The sequence below is a fragment of the Anolis carolinensis genome, chromosome 3 (genome assembly GCF_035594765.1).
Source record: "Anolis carolinensis isolate JA03-04 chromosome 3, rAnoCar3.1.pri, whole genome shotgun sequence".
NCBI lineage: Eukaryota > Metazoa > Chordata > Lepidosauria > Squamata > Dactyloidae > Anolis > Anolis carolinensis.
The window spans coordinates 87,543,998-87,562,458 of record NC_085843.1 but is presented as its reverse complement, the minus strand read 5'-3'; the positions used below and the strand labels follow the sequence as shown (position 1 = coordinate 87,562,458).

Sequence of the window (18,461 nt, the reverse complement as noted above, 5' to 3'; positions counted from 1 at the left end):
AGAGGGAGAGGGAGGGCCACCCCCGGAGGCGCCTTGGATGATACGGAGACTTGGTTAACCGGGGCTCGGTTAACTGAGACTCTACTGTATATGATTCTTCTTTTTTTTAAAAATAGTTTTTGTTGAATTTAAAAAATTTCATACAATAATTACTTTTATCACATAGCAGATATATAATGTATCATGCAATACTTGCATTAGTCTTTTATATCTACTGTTGATTTATATCTACTACAATGTTAACATTTGTCCATCTATATTTCTTCACCACTGTGTATCCCCCCTCCCACCCCGAGTCACTTCTTATGTATTGTCTAACCAAAATCTCATTTCTTCCTGAGGTGGTAGCCCTCCATCCCTTTTTTGGAGTCCTTTCTCAATAAATTTCCCCCATACATCCTCAAAATCATTTTTTCCATATCCCTCTTTTAATTTTTAATTTGCATGTTAGCTTATCATTTATTGCCAATTTCCATACTTCCTTATACCATTCTTCAATCTGAACATATATTACTTTTCTCCCGTTCCTTGCTATAAGCAATCTTACTATTGTCAATACATTTGCTATTGCTTCTTTTTCTTTTTTCTTTTATCCATCTTATTGTTAGTATAAATTGATAATAATGCAATACCAGGGCTTCTTTCCAATTTGATGTTCATTATATCTTCTATCTCTTTAAATATTTTATACCAAAATTTCCTTACATATTTACAATGCCACCACATATGTATATATGTTCCCACTTCCTGACAGCCTATCCAGCAATTTTTGGATGGTTTTTATTAATGTTTGACAATTTTAACGGCGTTAAATACCATTTCCAAATTATCTTATAATAATTTTCTTTGACTCGTACTGATAAATTTTTCAAATGCCTTTGTTTCCACAATTGTGACCACTCCATTTCATTTATTTTCATCTCTAACTCCTCCTCCCATATTTCCTTAAGAGTGGTATTTTTTCTCTCTCCTTCTTTTATTCTACACAATATCCTATAGATTCTACCAGTTACACCTTTCAATTTTTTATAATCATCCGTATCCCTTCCATTTTGTATTATTTGTTCAAATTGGTTAGGTTCCTTCCCCTCTTTATTATTTTTTACCCAATTCTTATACCATTGCTCTAGCTGAACACCATGGAACCATGTCAATTTTATTTCCCCAAATTCCTCGATTATCTTTTCCTTCTTCATTCCACTCTTAGTCCAGTCCCCTATTTTGTCTAGGTTTTTTCCCCTTAATACTTTATCCATTATATTTTGTAAATTTTGGGGACTTTACTTTCCATTATAACTGGAATTATTCTTGAACCCTCCGGTATTAACGTTTTCTTATATTTAATCCATATGTCTAATACATTCTTTAACATTGGGTTTCCAACTTCCCTGATTTCTTTTCTTGTAAAATCCTTAAAAATATGTTCTGTATTTCTTCCTCTACATTTTCGAAATCTATTTTTAACCATTCTATATCATCCTTGTTTGTCATTCCTTTAATAACCAGTCTTAATCTATTAGCTTCATAATATTGTTTTATATTTGGGAGTGCTAAACCTCCTTCTTTTCGTGGTCTGTACCATAATTGTTTGTTTATCCTGTTTCTCTTATTACCATTACAATAATTGTTTATCATTAGCTGCCATTTGTTCAATTCTTTTTCCGTAATTTGGAGTGGTAGCATTCTAAATATAAAATTTATCATTGGAAGTATTTTCATTTTTATTAATGCAATTTTCCCAAACCATGATCAATTAAAATTTTCATATTCTAATAATTGCTTTTTATCCTTATCCCTTAACGCTATTACATTTTCCTCTTCCATTTCTTTTAAATCCTTGGTTATAATTATTCCCAAATATTTTAATTTATTCTTAATTCTAATTCCCATCTTGCTCTGTTCTATAAAATCATTTTCTTCTATTTTTGTGAAATTCAACAGCATCATTTCTGATTTATTTATTTGTAAACCTATTGTCCTTCCAAATGTTTCTAAATAATATTTTATCCTATCCATTTTATCCACCATATTTTTATACATAACAATGTATCATCAGCAAATAAGCTTAATTTTTGTTTTGCCTTTGTTCCTACTCCCTCCAGATTTATATTTTTCCTAAGTACATTTGCGAATAGTTCAATCACCATAGTGAACAATATTGGCGATAAAGGGCACCCCTGTCTTGTTCCCCTTGTCACTTCAATTTCTTTAGTCACTCCATCATTAATCACTACTATTGCTGAATTTTTTGAATAATATTGTTCTATTAATCCTTTTATCCTACTTCCCATTCCAAATTTATTCATAATTTCCCTTAATGTCTGCTATTCCACACAATCAAAAGCTTTAAATATGTCTAATGCTAATATCCCTACTTTTATCTCTTCCCTTTGAGCCCTCCATATTTTATTTATTACTCTCCCTATCAAGTTTGACATTTGTCTTCCTTTTACAAATCCACATTGGTCCATTTTTATATATTTATACATACATTTGTTTAATCTGATAGCTATTATAGCTGATAATATTTTTGCATCCTGATTTACTAATGATGTGGGCTTATATGACCCTGGATTCGTTAAATCCTTGTCTGGCTTTGGTATCAATACTATAAGTGACATTCTCCACAATTCCGGAATTTGCTCTCCTTTCATTATTCCATTATACAATTCTAACAATTTTGGTATTAATATTTCACTAAAACTTTTATAATATTCTGTTCCTAGTCCATCCATACCTGGAGCCTTCTCAGCTTTTAAATTTTTTAATAATGTCTTCTATTTCCTTCCTCTTAATAGATTGTTCCAGTAACTCCTTATCTTTTTCTTCCAGTTTACACTCCCAGTTTTCTTCCACACATTTCCTAATTTCCTCAGTACAACCAGCTTTTGTCTGATAAGTCACTATAAAACTCCTGAAATATTTTTAATTTTTCTTTCATCGCTCTACATATTTTATCTGTTTTATCTTTTATCATATTTATAGTAGTTTCCGTTTTCTTTTTTTGTGTGGAATTGGCTAACAGCTTGTAATTCTTGTTACTGAATTCAAAAAATTCCCTTCTTAAGTATATTAAATTTTCTTGTACCTCCTCTATTTCCATTTTATCCAGTTCCTCTTTCTTTGCCCTTAGCTTTGTATATATTTGTATATTTTTCTTTATTACGTATTCCTTTTCCAACTCTCCTATTGCTTTCTCCAGTTTCCTTTTCCTTTCTTCTTGCCGTCTTTTCAAGTTTATTGTTTCTTTTCTACACAACCCTCTTGCCACCAATTTCATTGCATCCCATAATGTACCTTTTGATACTTCCCTGTCATTCAATTCCCAAACTTCTTGCCATTCCATTTTTATTCTATCCACTATTTCTTTGTAATTCAAAATTTTCGTATTTAATCTCCATCTTCTCATCTGATCATAATTGCATTTTAAAATAATTTCAGTTGACACCATAGCATGATCAGACACCTTAATATTCCCAATATCCTCATTCAACAATTAACATGTTTTTAGAAACAAAAATGTAATAAATTCTAGTATATACTTTATGTACAGTTGAGTAATATTTCCTCTCATCACCCTTTATCACTCTCCATACATCCTTTAATTGCCATTTATTCATCACTTTGCTTAACTCCGTTAATTCACTGTATTTCCTTTCCATTTTTTGTGTAGTTTTATCCTTTTTATAATCCATACAATTACAGTTCCCTCCAAATATTATATATTGTTCATGAAAATTACTTTTCTGATCGAATACCTTTTCATAAAATTATTGTTGTGTTACATTTGGTGCATATACATTTATTAATACATATTTGTCCTCCCCCAATTCGGCATACATTATTATATATCTGCCTTTATCGTTTTTCACTACTTTATTTATTACCAAATTACATTTTTTTGCAATTATTGTTGCCACCCCTCTGGATTTTGATGTTCCATATGATTTTTCATAGTTTCTAATCCATTTCGATTCCAGCTCATTTGTTCCTGGTTTACCCTGGTGGGTCTCCTGCAAACAGATCACATTTGCTTCTTCTTTCCTCAGTAACGCTTCTATTCTCCTTCTTTTAACCACCGTCCCAAGTCCTCTTGTATTCAGTGTTAATATTTTCAATTTACTAGACAACATTACCATTAAATATATTTTCTTTTCTTGTGGCTCGGATCCCTGTGCTCCCTTGACCCTTACCAACCCTTTGTTCCCCACCTTCTTCCCCCCACCCCCTTCCCCTCTTACCCTTCCCTCTCCACTTCACTTCTCCGGGGTTTTCAGCCCCAGCCATGGCCCCCAGCGTTCCCAAGTGGTGAGGTGGGTGCGAGGTCTTCCTGTGGTCCAGAAACTCCCTCCCCCCAAGTGCTCTTTAAAAAAAAAAAAAGACAGAAAGCAAAGAACAGAAACAACAATTTTGATTGAAGAACTTCTAGTTTTCCTCTCATAGCTCGATTCCAGCCATAGCGCCAAATAAGACTTCAATTTCTCCTTCTCCTGCTCCTTCTCCGTCAGGTTTCCTTCCTTCTCCAGCTCCTTTCTTTCCGTTACCGAATCCATCTTTGTCCTGCCCTTTTATAATGCCAAGCTCTTCCAATAGCCTTACTCCTTTGTCCAGCTCATCAATACTGTATTTCTTCCCTCTCCACTAGAATTTAAGAAAAATTGGATACCCCATGAATATGAAACTCCAGCCTTCATCAATTGAATTGTTATTGATTTCATCAAAAGTCTCCAATTCTTTGTTTCAGTGCAGTAATTATTATACACTTCAAGTTTTGTTGTTCCCATTTCCAAATTTCCAGGGTTTTTCCTCAAAATGTTCATTAAAGTCTCCTTTTTAGCAAACTGCATTATTCGAACTATTATATTCTTGGGAGCTATTCTATTTCTTCCCGCTGGGAGACGATGTACACGTTCCAGATCTACTTCTTGCCAGTTTAACATTGGTGTGACTTTTTGCAATCATTTCAAAATTTCAGTTTTCAGATCTATTTTCGCATTTCCTTCTGGAAAATTTCTAATTATTATATTGTTTCTTTTCAGATTGTCCTCCATATATATAAACTTCCTGTCCAAATCTAAAAGTTTGGTCTCTCTTTCTGCAAATTTCTTTTTAAACAGTTCTTGTTCAGATTTGTTCTTTCCAACATCTGATTCAATGGTTTGAATATTTTCTTGTAAGGTTTGTAACTTTCCTTGCAAGATCTGGGACTTCTCATCTGCTCTTTTTCTCTATTTCCAGTTGTTCCTTTAACTCTCTGGAGCTGGTTTGGATTTCTGATCTCAATGTTTGAAATTCTTTCTTTCTTCTCTTTCCTTTTCATTCAGTTGCATCATGGTGGTTGTTATCTGATGTAATAGCTGTTCATTGTTCAACCCATGTTGCTGCTCACCCCTCCTAACTTCACTTATTCCTGCACCAGATAGCAGTGTACCTGAAGCAGTTGTAGAGGGGGGGGATCTCTGCAGTTTTCCCATTTTGGGCAAGGGTGGACTCCTTCTCATTATATTTTCAGTGCCCGTTGGGCTTACCCATTACAATCTTGCAAACAATTTATCTGACAGTCTTATCCGATTCCAAGAAGGCTCTTGCTGCTGTGCTTTCTGTTTCTTATTCATACATACATACGAACTGCCGACAGTTTACCTTCTCTCTTCCAGAAAACCTTCGCCGCCATCTCCTACTTTAAATGTAACTCCTCCAACTACTTATCATTGGTTTACAATTGTTTTAATACTCAATCTTGCAACTTTCTCTCACTCCTTTCTTTCTCTGCTTTTAAAGTCGGTATATTTAACTGCATAGTTAATTAATGGCAGTTGTCTCATTCCCTCCAACCCGTCCTCCTTTTCTCCTTTTTTCCATAAATTTTCCCAGCTTGCCTCATTCACAGATTTTTTTTTTACTCATTAGATCAGCTGTTTCTTAATATTTCCCTTCTGAATGCTTTTGATTTCTTTAATCTGTCTTTAAATGTTCATTTTTGCCTTTTTTCCCTCTCTCTCCACTTGGCTGGCACAGAGAAAGGTCCTACGCAGCCATCGGCTTGGCCCCGCCCCTACTATATGATTCTATGATCCTATGAGTTCATTATAATTCAGAACTAGCACAGTCAGTCCTTCAAAAATGTGGATTTAATTAATTACAGATTTTATTAATATGCTCTCTCTAGGAATCTATAGGTTTTTCAGGAAGATTCTGAATATATAGTCATGTTGAAAGTTCTAGGGCATGAGGCTAATATCTCTGAAATGAGCCAGAAGTCACTCCTGGAATCCATACACTGCTTCAAGCACTTCTGTCCCAGTTTTACCCCATATTGCCAGAAGTTGGGAAAAGCTTCTGAGCTTCCATGGAACTTAGAGGAGCCCTACACTTCAGTATTTTTGTGAATAGTTGGCCTCATTCTAATTCAATTAGTCCAGCCACCATTCCATTTCCCCTGTTCCATGGCAACAAGGGGGTTGCATTCACTTATTTGTTGCCACAGCAGCAATACAACTTTGGAGAGCTCCTGTCTATCACTGGGCTCTTTGAAGAAAGACAGGGGGTTGTAAATCTTGTAATATGTTTATTGTACTCATAAAGTGGTTGCATAATTATAAATGTTCCCAATTCTCCAAACCTATTTTAATATCCTACATTGAGCAATAGAAGATTTGTTTTGCTGGTGGCTGGATCACACAGGATGACATGTCCACCCCCTTCCCACCAGGGAGCTGCAGTGTGACAAGAAGTTGCAACAGGAATCCTCTTCAGATTGTTATGCTGCAGACATCAGTGATGTCTGCAGCCAAACTCCAACATAACATACTTCCATTACTTGGTGCAGCAGCTAGCTGTTAAGATACACTGAAGAAATCAGGAAAGAAGACCATGCTTTATTACATGTTGTTCATAACTACAGGATGCAGGATCTCAGCCCTTGAATGTTTTTAGAAAATTGCACCCCTATAACTTCAAAAGAAAGTCATAAAATGCTGGCAAAGTATGTATTCAATCCCCTTCCTTTTCCCTTTCTGCCCTTGCAAACTTTGTTAAACTTCAGCTATTCACAAACTATATAAAAGGAGAGCGGATATGAGCATTTAAAATATACTGCTAACTTGCTCATGTGTTGACCTGCAACAACCTAAGATGCAATCCCATAAGTGAGACTCTGAAAAGGCTCAAGGAAAACACAATAAAGTTTTTATCTACTTAATAAGAGGACTGTCATAACTCATGAAAGAATATTTACCAGAGATAGCATTTTTATAAGCTCTGTTTGCCATTTCACGAGGATCATGTTTCATAAAAAATGTGAGCTGTTCCAACAGAAGCTTTGCAAGCTTTAATTCATTAAAAGCTTGAATGTAAAAACTGTCCTTGTGGCATTAAAAAAATACAAGTTAAACAGTTGCTATTAAAATTAGAACAAATGGATTGAAAACTGATTTCAGTAATGAAATATGTAGTTATTTTGCAATTTATTATGTTTTGAAATGAACCCTGTTTAAAGATCAGCCTTTAATAATATAGCTGCTGTTAAAATAAAAATAACGGTAATATATTCTGGCAAATATTCATTCATTTATCATAAAAGTGCACTTACAACTAACACCATCATAGATGATTAATACTATGATTCTAAGTACATTTAGTTAGTACTGGATTCTACTGAAATCAAAGGGACATGCTTCCAGAAAAATACACTTAGGATAGAGGTGTTTAAAGATCACATTGCTAAATAGTATAGCTCCAGTAATAAACCTAAAGAAAATTACATTTTTACTATATTGGCTATGAAACAATTTGCTATCCTCATATACTTCTAAAGTAAAGGCTGTCATCATGACAGCCTGTCATGGTATGTGACAGAAAAAGATGTAAACTATCTGTTTGTTGAAGTAATATACATTGCTATATTTTATTCTACATGTTTGTTCTCCTTTATATCAATGATGCATTATGTTAAAATGTTATACATTTCAGTATATATTAGTATTTGTCTTATTTATTTTATTTTATTGAATTTATATTCTGTCTTTCTATATGTAGGTTTTAGAGCCAAATGTCCATAAAATTGCTGCATTTCTATGTCAGGATTTGAATTTTTACAAAAAAAATGTATGTTGTGAAGAAACACTGAAAAGTATGACGTGTGCACAAGCAAAAGAAAGTTCAAGACAGAGTAACAAGGCCAAACTAGATGTGGTGAAAAATGCTATCCATATATCTAAGTCTCCTCTCCCTGTCATAACCTCTAGTACATCTCACCCACACTTGCAATAATTCTGTATTTTCCCACATATGCTTCACACTGACTCGTATGTGTTGTGCTGTCTTGCCTTAATGCCACTTAGACAATGTGTGAAAAAGACAAAGAGGACAGAAGGGACCATTTAGAGAGCTTGTCTATGCTACTTCAAGACATTATTTTATGTAAGATGTAGCTTTGGCTGTATTGTTGGATACAGAATACAAAATCCCAATTACATTCCTCAAATACAAATACTGCATAGGAGCCAATGACTGTGTAACTAGCAGATAGAATCATAGAATCATAGAGTCGGAAGAGACACCATGGGCCATCCAGTCCAACCCCGTCAGGGGTTCAAAGCACCCCTGACAGATGGCCATCCAGCCTCTGCTTAAAAGCCTTCAAAGAAGGAGCCTCCACCACACTCCGGGGCAGAGAGTTCCACTGCTGAACAGCTCTCACAGTGAGGAAGTTCTTCCTAATGTTCAGGTGGAATCTCCTTTCCTGCAGTTTGAAGCCATTGTTCCACGTCCTAGCCTCCAGGGCAGCATAAAACAAGCTTTCTCCCTCCTCCCTATGACTTCCCCTCACATATTTATACATGGCTATCATGTCTCCTCTCAGCCTTCTCTTCTTATGCCTAGCTCTTTGAGCCGCTCCTCGTATGGCTTGTTCTCCACATCCTTGCTCATTTTAGTCGCCCTCCTCTGGACACTTTCCAGCTTGTCAACATCTCCCTTCAATTGGGGTGCCCAGAATTGGACACAGTATTCCAGGTGTGGTCTGACCAAGGCAGAATAGAGGGGTAGCATGACTTCCCTGGATCTAGGGACTATACTCCTATTTATGCAGGTCAAAATCCCATTGGCTTTTTTGCCACCACATCACATTGTAGGCTCATGTTTAAGATGTTGTCCACAAGGACTCCAAGATCTTTTTTCACGTACTACTGACGAGCCAGGCGTCCCCTATGCTGTATCTTTGCATTTCATTTCTTCTGCCCAAGTGGATCCTCAAAGATAGTTCCTCAAAGAGATAGACAATATTGACCATAGCAAGCAGATTGTATAAGGTGTCATAGTTCTGCCAAGGTACTTGTTCTTGTCCGAATGAAAATGTTGCAAATGTTGCTGTTATGGATGAGTCTCTGATTAGTAGTAACAACAGGGAGTTGGAGGTTAGGCAGGCAAAAAGGTCTACTGGGAGCAAGACTCTATTGAAGAGCAACAGCAAAAGAAAATGCGGCAAATACTTACTGAACCCACTGAGGAAGGGTTTGATGTGGATGATGGGTTTGGCAATGAAGCAGTTTCTATGAGAAGTGATGGGAGTGACACTGATGGGACTGGAGATAAGATGGATTGGACAAAAGTAGCAGAAGTGAGAGAAGTGTGCGAGGAGCTTAGAAGTAGTGACACATTCAGAGGGTTTGTTAGGGATGGAACTTGGAGGGAGGATGATCTGTCTGCTGTTTGGGAAGATGTAAGTAGGATCAGGAGAAGGGCTGCTTGGCAGACAAGGCAAAGAGAAGCTCAGGCAGCACAATTGGCAGCTGAGTGTTGTCTGATTCTAGTTTGAAGGAGAATGCAGGAGCAGCTGAGGGTGGGGCATTGATTGCAACTCAGAGGGAGGTTTGTAACATAAGGTGGGTTGGTTGCAATGGGGACTTTGTGACTAGCAAAGTGTATGCTGAGTTGCCTGCTACGCTGGGTCATGATTTTGGTGAGTCCTGGGATTCCTGAACTTCGTGGATCCTTTTGGGACGTTGCTACTGTTTCAACTGGGACCTTGGATCACTTCTGGACATCACTTTCGCTCACTGGCCCTGACCTTGGACTGGACGTTTGACACGGTTGCTGTAATCTGTTTGCTGTGGATGACTCCTGGACTGGCTTGACTACGACCTTGTTACATCCTGGAACGGGTTTGCTGAAATGACAGCAATGTTTTTCCTTGCTGTGTATTTTGGTTAGTGGGTTGGGATTTCTTAGGATTCTGGGACTCTTTGTTTTGCCTTTGGACCAGTTGGCTGTGTTTTGCTTTTGGAATACTATTTTGCTGCTGTTAGGCATGTTTGATTCTTTTGAGCTGTACCTACAATAAACTGTGGCTACTTTACACTTGGGACTGATTCGTGGCATCTGTACCTTGACAGTTGCAGTTCTAACATTATTCTGTTCAGATTCATCTGCAATCAGATGATCAATGAGTCAAATTAAATATTAAAAATAGAGAGCTTATGGAGGTTTATTTTGCCAGTAATTATATATGATTATTGTAAAGCTAAGTTTGGGCCTCTGAATGGGAAAAATGAACAGACCTTCTAATTTATATTTATATGTATAAAACATAAAAACCTTTCAGTATCTCAAAACTCTTTTAGGTCTTCTGCAAATATTTTTGAACTATATGCAGTAATAAGCTGCAGAAACCTGGAGGTGATGAGAAGGACGGTTTTTTAGAAAAATGATTTTTGCACTAAATTAATGCTATATGGTCCTCTAAAATACAGATAGTCCACTAAATACTGTTTCAATTCTCACTTACTCTATCAAGTACTACAAAATGTTCAATGACTTAATTTGATTGTGAAAAAGTGTCTTAAATCAATTTGTTAGTTCCAGGCATAGTAAACTTTCTGAATCAAGTGAACTTTGCACATCAACTGTTTGATTGATTTGATGGAATTTATTCTAGATGCGACAAGCTATTTGGATTTAAACCTGTATATATTTATTAATACAAAATTTGGATTAATGTATAGGAATGTACAAAGTGCACAGTCATTATTATCCCAAGCCATCAAATCACATGCTACTCTAATAACAAGCTCTGTAGCATTGACTGAGAAACGCACCTAAATTATTCCTGTACCAGCTTTCTACTTGTCCTCCATGATCCATTATCTTACAGTCTCTTCATGCATATTTGCAGCACTTCATCAATTATAAGCTATGTAGGAGAACCAATACTACAATATAATACTACAAAAATCAAAGAGTAAGCCCAGAGGAAATCAGCCATGAAGCAAAATGAATATTAGGATCCAGCTTCTGTGCTGGACATAAGGTTGTTCAACATCATTGTAAAGAACTCAAGTCAAGAAGCATAGGTTTTGCTCTCAAATTTGAAAATAACACTAGTTAATACTTCAGCAGACACAACCAAGATGATGTTACTTGCAAAATAATTAGATAATATTAAAGCATTTATCTCAAATAAAAACTCATTCTCTCTAGTCTCTTTAGCGTGGCACCAGGCCTGTAGCCAGAAAAAAAATCGGGAGCGGTTTACTTTTTTTTTTTTTAGTGAATCATGAAGAGTAGGACCATAAAAATAATTTAAATTATATGATTCATTCTATATTTTATATACACTTCATTAAATCAAATTTCTATTTTAGTTACAAGGTTTCAAATCTAAAACCTGAAAATGACTCTTAGTTGCTAATTTAGTGGTTACAAAAGAATACCACGTCTGTTGGAAACACTTGAAAACTGGGTCAATAATACACTTTGACATAAACCAGGCTCCATCGATAAACTTCAGTGGACACTCAAAAGTGCAAGTCCAGTCAGTCTTTCTTGCCCCATTGTGCTTCTTATGTTTCAGACTTGAAAATGACCTTTCATTTGTAGCTGTTGACACTGACAAAGTTGCAGACATCTGAAGAAGTTTTTTCACATTTGGAAAAAAAACTATCCATCACAGACAAGATATGCTTCCAGTGCATTTGATGGTTTTCTGCTGGTGCAATCTTTTCTCATTTTCTATACCACAGGTCAAATTCTTACATCAGTGTGTCAGTATCTTGAAGACATTCATTGTAAAGTTCTGTGCACTTGTTCAAGCTGGATTTAAATGGCCACAATTAATAAGGAGGAACACTTGCAGTTCCTGAACTACTTCCCTATGCCTTATAAACCTCTCTTGAAAATGACTGCAGAAAAAGTCCAGCCTATAATATTCCATTGGTGTTGGCGAAGTTGCCTGCATGTTGCGTTTACAAGTCTGCCGTAAACAGATGCAAGGAATCCTAACTTCACCGCTCATAGGCTCCTCCACTGATTTTTCTGTGTAAAAGATCTCCTGAAATTCTTTCACAGATTCTGTGTGCATCTCCCTGGTTTTTTTTCTAAGAGACTGTTGACATTTTGCAGACTACTAACATGTCCATATCTACTCTTTGTAATGTTTTGCTAAACTGAAGGATTGATGACAGAATCTTTCTTAGGATGTGTATGGTTACTACAAATTCAGCATTCAGAACAGCTAAAAGAAGGTGTCCAGTTCAGGAAGAAGTCTGGCTATTGTATAGAGGAATTTCTTTTAGTTCTTCAAGTGTTCTCACCACCATACTGTACAGTTCAACAAAATGTAAACTGCATCATGTCGCTCAGCCCAACGGGTTTCACAAAGTGGCAACAGATTTCTTGCTCTTGATTCAGAGAAACTGTCTTTTATATTTTTCTTCAACAGTTTCAGTCTGATGGAAGATGCTCTGAAGAAATTACACACAGATGATATTGTTCCTTGGTCGTTTTTGACAGGTGGAATGCTGCAGGTCTTTGCAAAGGCTAAACTTTGGCCCCTTCTACACTGGCATATAAAATTCAGATAATTAAATTCTTTGAACTGGATTATATGGCAATGTAGACTCAGATAATCCAGTTCAAAGCAGATAATGTGGATTATATGTGTGGAGAAGTTTTTATTAGTTATATAACTATATTGTATAACCGCTGCCACCAATGTAAAGTCTTTATAATGCTGCCACCAGGTGTAAAGGGGATTATCAACGCTTGACACCACTATGGGAAGATGCAGCCACTAGCTACTCAGAGAGGAGACCTTTTAAATTTTGTTTTTCTTCATCTCCATCTTGTTTACTCTTAATGGTAATATATGTGACAGAGGCTGAGATGTTTGAAGAACAATAACAAGTTTATTGTGGCACAGAGCTTAATGGTTACAGTAACGTTTCTACTTAGAGGCACTTTGATTAACAGTTGCAAAGCAAGAAGGAGGTGTTTCAAACTCCTTAAAATGTCACTTCTTTCTCTACTGCTTTTAAACCACAGTCACACTGTGAATTACAATCACAGATTATCTGTTCCTCATCAGGAGACAGACTACCTTAAAATAAGTCACCAAACTTATTTTAAACTGACTCAAAAATAAGCAATTGAGTCTCACTGATCCCTTCAACTGAGGATCAGTCTTCCCTGTACCTCATCAGGGCACAGACTAACTTGTTTTTTTTTTCAAACCTGCACTTCTCCACCAAAACGGCAATTGGCTCCACCCACTTCTCCATGGCAACCAACTCGAGTGCAGAGATGCAATAACTGAAATATTGACCCTTTTAAAATACACTACACAATTAAAAATAACATCTGTAAACTAAAAAAATCACACTTCATTACAATATGGCAGTTTAGAAGGGGCCTAAGTGAGGCCCTTTCTACACTGTCCTTATATCCCAGGACCTGATCCCAGGTTATCTGCTTTGAACTGGTTTATATGAGTCTCCACTGCCATATAATCTGGGATAAGAAGATAATCTGGAATCAGATCCTGGAATATAAGGATTGTATAGAAGAGGCCTGAGTGAGCACTGTAATGGATGCATACAGCCATCGGATACTTCTGTGATATAATTGCCTTTGCTCTACTAATATGACCAGTCATATTAGCAGCTCCATCATAATCCTGTCCACACAAGTATTGCAGGTTCAGCCCAATTTCTCCCAGAGTTTTCAAATTAATGCCTGCAAGTCCTCCACGTATCATATCACTCTTCATAAAGCCTATGAAGTCCTCTCTCATCCCTGCAACTTCAATATCAATGTATCTTTCCATTAACTGTTCTGAGGTACTCACATCCAAAGTTTCATCTGCCAAAACAGTGAAATGCATTGCATCTTTTAACAATTTTTGGACTATCTTGTCACCACAAATGTCTATTAGTTACTTCTGTATTTGAGGACTAGTATATTGAGCATTCATAGCTGCAGTTTTGAGATGACTTTTCAGGTCAGTGTCTCCTGATCTGGCATGAGATCTCAACAAGGCCCTGAAATTACCATAATTGTGCAAAGGTTCTTCCCAGATCCTGAATCACTGCTGCCTCTTAAAGCAGCCAGTTCTTGTCAGCCACAAAGAACAACAGTTTCCGCAATTGGCAGACATTTCTTTCTGTTTTCTTCTGCTTTCCTTTATCATGATGACGGGTTACATCAGGATGTTTTCCACTGTGAATTACCAAGAAGTTTTCATCCAAGCACATGTTGTTCTGATGGCACTTTGTTTTTTGGTGTCCATTGAATACATTTATTGCATTTTCCATTTCAGAAATGGTTTAGCAACCAGTGCACCAAGGTTCTGATTACTACCTTGACCCCCAACTTCTCCAAATACCATGCAATACTTACAGAGTACCTTGTAGATGAAATGAGTAGGTTAACCAAGGAAATCAATTTAAGCATTTTGGTTGAAAATTTAGATCACTCTTCTTATCCCCAGCAAATACGTATCCTGACAATGGAATCTTTGGATTTTGCACAAATTGGACTTTCACTTGGTCATCAGAAACAGTCTTGTTCCTATAAAGTCCAATGTCTAACAATGACACCATATCACTCAGTGCAAAAATACTCCATATCATTCAGAGGCTCAGCAGGCTCCTAAAGCCCCATCACCCTCCCCACCTTATGTTGATTCATGTAGGAACCAATGACACTGCTAGGCATACTTTTCAAAAGATCACAAATGATGTTCGAGCTCTGGGAACAAAGCTAAAACTGTATAATGTACATGTGATCTTTTCATCCCTCCTCCCCGTTGTAAGACACGGCTCTACAAGGGCCAGAAAAATAGTACAGGTCAATAACTGGCTCAGAAAATGGTGTCAAGAGGAGCATTTTGGCTTCCTTGACCATGGTCTACTCTTCCAGGAGGATGGCAGCTGGTCCTCTGGGGCAGCACTGGCAATTTCCCCTCTCCATGGAGTGATCAGTTATCCGGGGGGTGGGGGGATCCATAATTTTGCCCTCCAAACCTGCACTTGACATATACATGAGTACATATGGTAAATATAACCCACCCACTTTATTTTCTTTACAATGATACAGCAGCAGAATGGTACAGTATTTGTGTTTTGGTTGTAATAGTCACACACAGCATATTTTCAATTATTTGCTGTTTTAGAGAAATCAGATAAAACTGAACCAACATCAAATTAAAATACTAAGTTATTTTACATTCAATCCATATTATTTAGTATATTTAGACTCAGTCATATTCCCTTTGCATTGACATTGAGGGGAAAACAACACTATTAAAATGAACTAATCACTAAATACAAATTGAAGTGTAGCGGTAATAACAAATATTCCTTCTAAATTAACTTGGGTTCACCAGGGCAATTTTTTCTAATCCAAACACTGCTGTTCCAAATACAAAATTGGAAAAACTAAATTCCCTTTGATAACAAAAATAGTGCACTGTGAATGATTTATTATCTGTACCCTAACAATTTTTGAACAGTTTGTTAATTCCAGTAAATATATGATAGAATATAAAAAGAAAAGAATTACAGTTGTGAAATAAGATAGGTATATTCATTTTAATTAAATTAATCTTCTGCTACAGCGAACAATTTAAATGACCCCATTTGTCAAAAATGAGAGTTATGATATTACTAGATTATGTAGAGGAGTTATGAAGTAGATAAACAATATAATCTAAGTGGCAGGACCCGTAAAACATCATTATAGTACATTGGTATTTCTCAGATTTTCTGCAAGCTACAAATATAGAACAGGAGTTGGCAACTTTGAGGCTCTCTTGATATATCTGAACTAACAAGATCTTTGGCACCGCCTTTGGGAAATCTGTGCATACAGTACTGCTTACTGGCACCTAATCAACTGACATAACAACAACAACAACAACTTTATTTTTATATCCCACCTCTATCTCCCCAAAGGGGACTCAGGGCGGCTTACATGGGCCCAAGCCCAAATAAAAACAACAGCAATAAAAACACAACAATAGACAAGAGACATGCACAATTATAAAAATTTAAACATAGCCGATAAAAACAAATGACAAGAACTAATAAAAACATGGATTAAAACGGAGAGCTTGTAAAAGTAGACTGGGTAATGTGCACCATATAAATATTGGAAACACGAGGTGACTGATAAAGTGCTGCAAATTCTTGGAAGTGCAAATTAGGATGGGAATAGACCCTGTGTCTATATCAAGTTGACAAAGGTAAAAAGTGCAAACCGGTACAAGAATGGTCACAGATACAGGATTGTTATGGTGATGAGCAATCTTTATCCAAAGGCCCGAGTGAAGACCCAGGTTTTCAAGCTCTTTCTGAATGCTACCAGGGTAGGGGCTTGCCTGAATTCCCTGGGGAGCGGGTTCCAGAGCTGGGGGGGCTACCACGGAGAAGGCCCTCTCTCTCGTCCCCACCAACCACACTTGTGACGGAGGTGGGAGCGAGAGAAGGGCCTCCCCCGATGAACGAAGAGATCGTGCAGGTTCGCAGGGGGAAAGGCGATCACAAAGGTAGGAGGGTCCCAAACCGTTCAGGGCTTTGTAGGTGATCACCTGCACATTGAATTGGGTCTGGAAGGTGAACGGCAGCCAATGGAGCTCCTTCAATGACTATCTCAATTCAACCGAGTTTGTGGTAGCCACAAAAACAAACTTTCTGGTGTATAACAACTACTTTCAAAGTAAATGCCACATAATTAAACAGGAAGTAACACTTTAAAACCAGGAACAGAAACATTTTCAACTTTTGTTAACTAGTGTAATTTTTTATACATTTAAAACATTATTCAGATAAAACATATATTAGGAACATAGCTTTTGTTACTGGTGAGTCAATGGCAGATTGCCTGTGAACTCAATACTTCCACAGTCAAACTATTATTCCTCACTCCATCAAGCTAATGCCTTCCAGGGATGATTATTATTATTATTATTATGGTTTTTTATACCCCGCTTTTCTTTCCACGAGGAGATTCACATCAGCTGCCAGATTTTCAGAAGTGCTAGCTACTGGAATTTGAAGTAAACATGAGAGGGGCTGACTGGCTGCTGTTTACCTGGGTCAGCACAATGTCTCTGCAAAGACTTGTGCATACATGGTGAGTGCAAATTGCTACTAAGTTTAAAATTTGGATAAAAGACCCTGGCTAGATATTCAAGGGCAGATAGGTCATAATGTTAACCAGCTCACATGAGCTGGCTTATTGGGAAAGCATATTCAGTCAATTCATGAAATAAGTCCTTTGGAAAAGATACAGAAGTTAAACTACTAATTAAACAGACATCAATTCCTTGAATGGATTAAGATAACTCTAAAAGCAATTAAAATGCATTTGTAAGTTTGAGGGGGAAGGAACAACAGCTCATTACAACCCGAATAAAGAGATCTTTGTCTGTCAATGGAAGGACATCAAGGAAATTGCTGGCCTAGTCTCCTCCACCAGGGAGATACTACAATCTGAGAATGTCCACCAAGAAAGGTTTCTCTCATTTTTCCACAAACTGGGATTTTGAAGGTCCGTGGAACTGAGGAAATGGCTCTGTCAAAGCCTAGGCAGTGACCAGCATAAATTCCATGCCATTCCTTTTACAAACTATTACATTTTCTATTGAAATTTGGTAGTGAGAAACAAACATGCAGCCACACTAAGAGTAATTTCAAAGCACTTCAATTTGAAACAGCATGCACTGAGAGTCATGCCTTTTTAAAAAAATTCATTCTTTCATTCAGAAGCCTCCAGCCATCTTTCTGATGCTGTACCATCTCATTCTTGCAGAAAATTTGGTGGACTATGCCAAGGGTGCAATATTCTAACAGATCAAACTGGCCTTTTAACCAATAGAAGCTGACCACCTTTGCTGCAACTTGAGTCCAAGTCTTATATCTTCATTATAATTCCTGTTATTTAAAAGCAAAATGTGTGATACAACTATTATTGTTGCATAGGAATAAAGTTATACAGACATACATTCCAACAACTGCACAACATATCATGTACAAAAAATAGATAAACAATGTTGCTGTGTACCTATTTTTGACTTGAGTGGAAGCCAGAAAACAGAGTCTTTACTGGAATGATGAAATGTACATGTATCAGCCTGATGCACGATATGCTCCTGATCTAATGAAAAAGAAACAAGAAAGAAAAAA

The 18,461-nt window shown here is 36.8% G+C and overlaps 1 protein-coding gene across 7 annotated transcripts in view; it reads right to left on the bottom strand.

Annotated features, from left to right (window-relative positions):
- Nucleotides 1-18,461, bottom strand: part of cfap47 (cilia and flagella associated protein 47) — a 411,656-nt gene that overhangs the window by 58,695 nt on the left and 334,500 nt on the right. For 5 of the 7 annotated variants that reach the window (XM_003218926.3, XM_062977173.1, XM_062977172.1 and 2 more), the window contains one exon: nt 18,340-18,432. The exons of 1 other annotated variant lie outside the window; for it this stretch is intronic. In XM_003218926.3, the coding sequence (XP_003218974.3) occupies nt 18,340-18,432 (93 nt within the window). Of the gene's footprint in view, nt 1-4,370; nt 18,210-18,339; nt 18,433-18,461 lie in introns of those variants that run through there. One more of the 7 variants, XM_062977174.1, reaches the window with a different exon arrangement.